At 45.7% G+C, this 2,908-nt stretch overlaps 1 protein-coding gene across 1 annotated transcript; it reads left to right on the forward strand.

Moving 5' to 3' along the window:
- The first annotated feature begins 1,613 nt into the window (after positions 1-1,613).
- On the forward strand, positions 1,614-2,641 carry LOC149159960 (uncharacterized). The gene is made up of 2 exons (XM_089434476.1): positions 1,614-2,041; positions 2,407-2,641. Exons 1-2 carry the CDS (start codon positions 1,614-1,616, stop codon positions 2,639-2,641), a joined length of 663 nt encoding a protein of 220 aa, XP_089290602.1.
- The last annotated feature ends 267 nt before the right edge of the window (positions 2,642-2,908 follow it).

A 2,908-nucleotide genomic window follows, 5' to 3' on the forward strand; every position in this document is an offset into this window, starting at 1 on the left:
CCTTTTCATTGCCGAAAATGCCACGCTCTAGGGCATCTATTCCGGGACTTTCCCCTAAATGCCAAAGCCAATGCTCCTGATCCCTCAGATTCCATGACCCATGATGGCTTCACCAAAGCCCCTAGCCGAAAGCGAGCGCACAAAAAACCTTCAAACGGGAATAAGCCCCAGCAAGACAATGCCCATGGCCCTGATTCAAAGAACAGCTTTGAAATCCTTGCTCAGACCTCGGAAGAGCAAGCCCCGATCTCCAAGCCTAGCCCCGCTCCTCCTTCTTCCTCTTCCCAACCCCCTCCGACAGCCTCCCCCTCTAAACTTCAAATCCCCAATGTCATTCTAGCAAACCTCAAGGAAGGTCGAAAAGAGACGGCAGGAAACGACAACGACATGGACGTTGATGGAAATCTAGATCCCCTCCAAAGCTCAGAGATTAACACTGAAGGAATCAGCCAAGTGCAACAGATGGATGAATAACCAGAAAGCATAGATCTGAACGGTCTTGACATTTTGGAACTAGAATTAGCATGCAAAAAGAAGGCTTACGACAGTATCTGAGAGCTTCAGCTCAACAAACTGGAAGTGTTCATCTCAAGGGCCTATCAACAGTAACCGCTAGGTATCCAGCCAGGAAGCCATTGGGATGGAATCCTTCCCCCAAAAGACACCAAAAAGAGAGGAAGAAGAACGGATCTCCAACGAACAATCGAGATCGGGAAAATCCTCGTGGACTCAAGCAGGTATGCTAAATTGACGAAGTACTATAAACCCTCTATTAATAGTTGATCCATGAAGCTTATATCATGGAACCTAAGGGGGCTCAACAGCCCAGGAAAACTCAGAATGTTAAAAAACATGATTAAAATGGAAAAGCCGCAACTATGCTTTCTCGAGGAAACCAAGTGTAACAGCTCTACATTAGGCAGCATCCTCTCCAAAGCATTGCCAGGTTGTCAATCAGTGGTGGTGGATGCATCTGGTGCTTCATGGGGCTTGCCATTGCATGGAACACACAAGCGTTAACTCTCTCTGATTTTCACGCTTCTCATCACCTCATCCAGGTTGCCTTCCACATTCTAGGCACCAATATTCATGGAAACCTATCAAATGTATATTTCCCACATGATACAGGAAATAAAATCGCTCTTCTCAACACCATAGAAGCTCTGAATAGCAACAGGAGGCATCCGCTCTGGATTATTGGCAGGGATTTTAACATGATCACCAAGCTGGAGGAAAATATTGGGGGAAGAAATAGAATGGAACAGGAGAACACCCATTTCAAGGATTTCATTCAGAACACCTCTCTCATAGACTTGCCTTTTTGTAACGACACTTTTACCTGGAGCAATCGAAGAGCAGGCAAACATGAAATTGCCTCCAAACTGGATCGTTTCCTCATATCAGACAATGTGTCTCACCTAGGAGGAGACATTCCAGCTGTTATTCTTCCCCATAGAGGTTCGGATCACTGGCCTATTGCCCTCCAATAGCAACGACCAGGCAACTTTACCAGAAGACCCTTCCACTTCGAAGAGTTCTGGCTCTCCCACCCATCTTTCAAAGACTTTGTCAAAACAACTTGGACAACCTTCATTCCGCCAGAAGGCTCCAAGATGTACCAGTTCCAACAGAAACTCAGATATTTGAAAAATCATCTAAAGCGTTGGAACAGGGAGACCTTTGGAAACATCTTTAAGGTGCAACATGACTTAAACAAGGAATTGGTGGAACTCCAGCAAAAAATAAGTACAGAGAGTCACTCTAAGGGAACTCTGGAGCAGGAGCAGCGCATCCACAACCAGCTGGAGGAAAGGAGGAAGCTGGAGGAAATATATTGGAAGCAAAAGTCCAGGATCAGATGGCTAAAGGAAGGTGAACGAAACACCAAATTCTTCCATCGAACCAATGTTCAACGAAGAATGCATAACAACATCCCTTTCATTCAAAAACAAGGAGGGGCAAAAGTTGAGAAGCATGAGGAAATTGAGGAGGAGTTCCTTAATCACTTCAAGCATGTTCATCAAGATCCCGATGAAGACAGGTGACCTAAAATTGAGAGAATTACTAATAATGTGCCAAAGCTAATCACAGAGGAACATAATGAGCTTCTCCTTCGCCCTATTCTGGCTCAGGAGGTGGATGCGGCCATGTCCCAGCTTAAGGAAAAGCCCCTGGCCCGGACGGCTTCACCACTACTTTCTTTCACACCTTCTGGGAGCTGATAAAATTGGAGGTTTGGAAAATTGTAGAGGAATCGAGAGCTATCCATTAGCTGCTTCCCTCTCTCAATTCAACCTTCATTTCCCTTATACAAAAAGAGGAGGATTCAATCACCCCAGACAAATATAGGCCGATTGCTCTTTGCAACGTTATATACAAAGTCATCTCCAAAGTTATCGCCAACAGGTTAAAGCCCCTCTTGCCACTGCTCATCTCTCCGGAACAATCTGGGTACGTGGAAGGGAGACAGATCATGGATGGCATTCTCCTCACGCACGAGATCATACACTCCCTCAAGCAGTCCAAGCAGGCAGCTATGATTCTTATGCTGGATCTTTCTAAGGCTTTTGATAAACTCAGCTGGACCTACATTCAGCAAATGCTAACTTCCTTTGGATTTTTTTCTATGTGGATTCGCTAGATCATGAGTCTTATTTCATCCTCACACTTCTCCATCCTTGTGAACGGGATCCCCTCCCGCCCATTAAAACCATCTCGTGGAATTAGGCAAGGTGATCCCCTCTCCCCCTTCCTCTTTGTTCTAATAGCTGAAGGTCTGGGTCGTCACATTAAACATGCCCTCCACTCTCAACGGCTCAAAGGACTTTCCTTTCACAACACCCCTGCAACTTCTCATCAGCAGTTTGTTGATGACACCATGCTCTTTGGCTACCCTTCTGTCCAGGAA

Source organism: Pinus tabuliformis, chromosome 5_2 (genome assembly GCF_031772625.1).
Source record: "Pinus tabuliformis cultivar Carrire ecotype Pingquan chromosome 5_2, CPIR1, whole genome shotgun sequence".
Classification (NCBI taxonomy): Eukaryota; Viridiplantae; Streptophyta; class Pinopsida; order Pinales; family Pinaceae; genus Pinus; species Pinus tabuliformis.

Coding starts and splice junctions, on each gene's coding strand:
- LOC149159960 (XM_089434476.1), top strand. CDS start 1,614: ATGTACCAGTTCCAACAGAAACTCAGATATTTGAAAAATCATCTAAAG. Junction 2,042..2,406: donor CAAGATCCCGATGAAGACAG/GTGACCTAAAAT, acceptor TATCGCCAACAG/GTTAAAGCCCCTCTTGCCAC.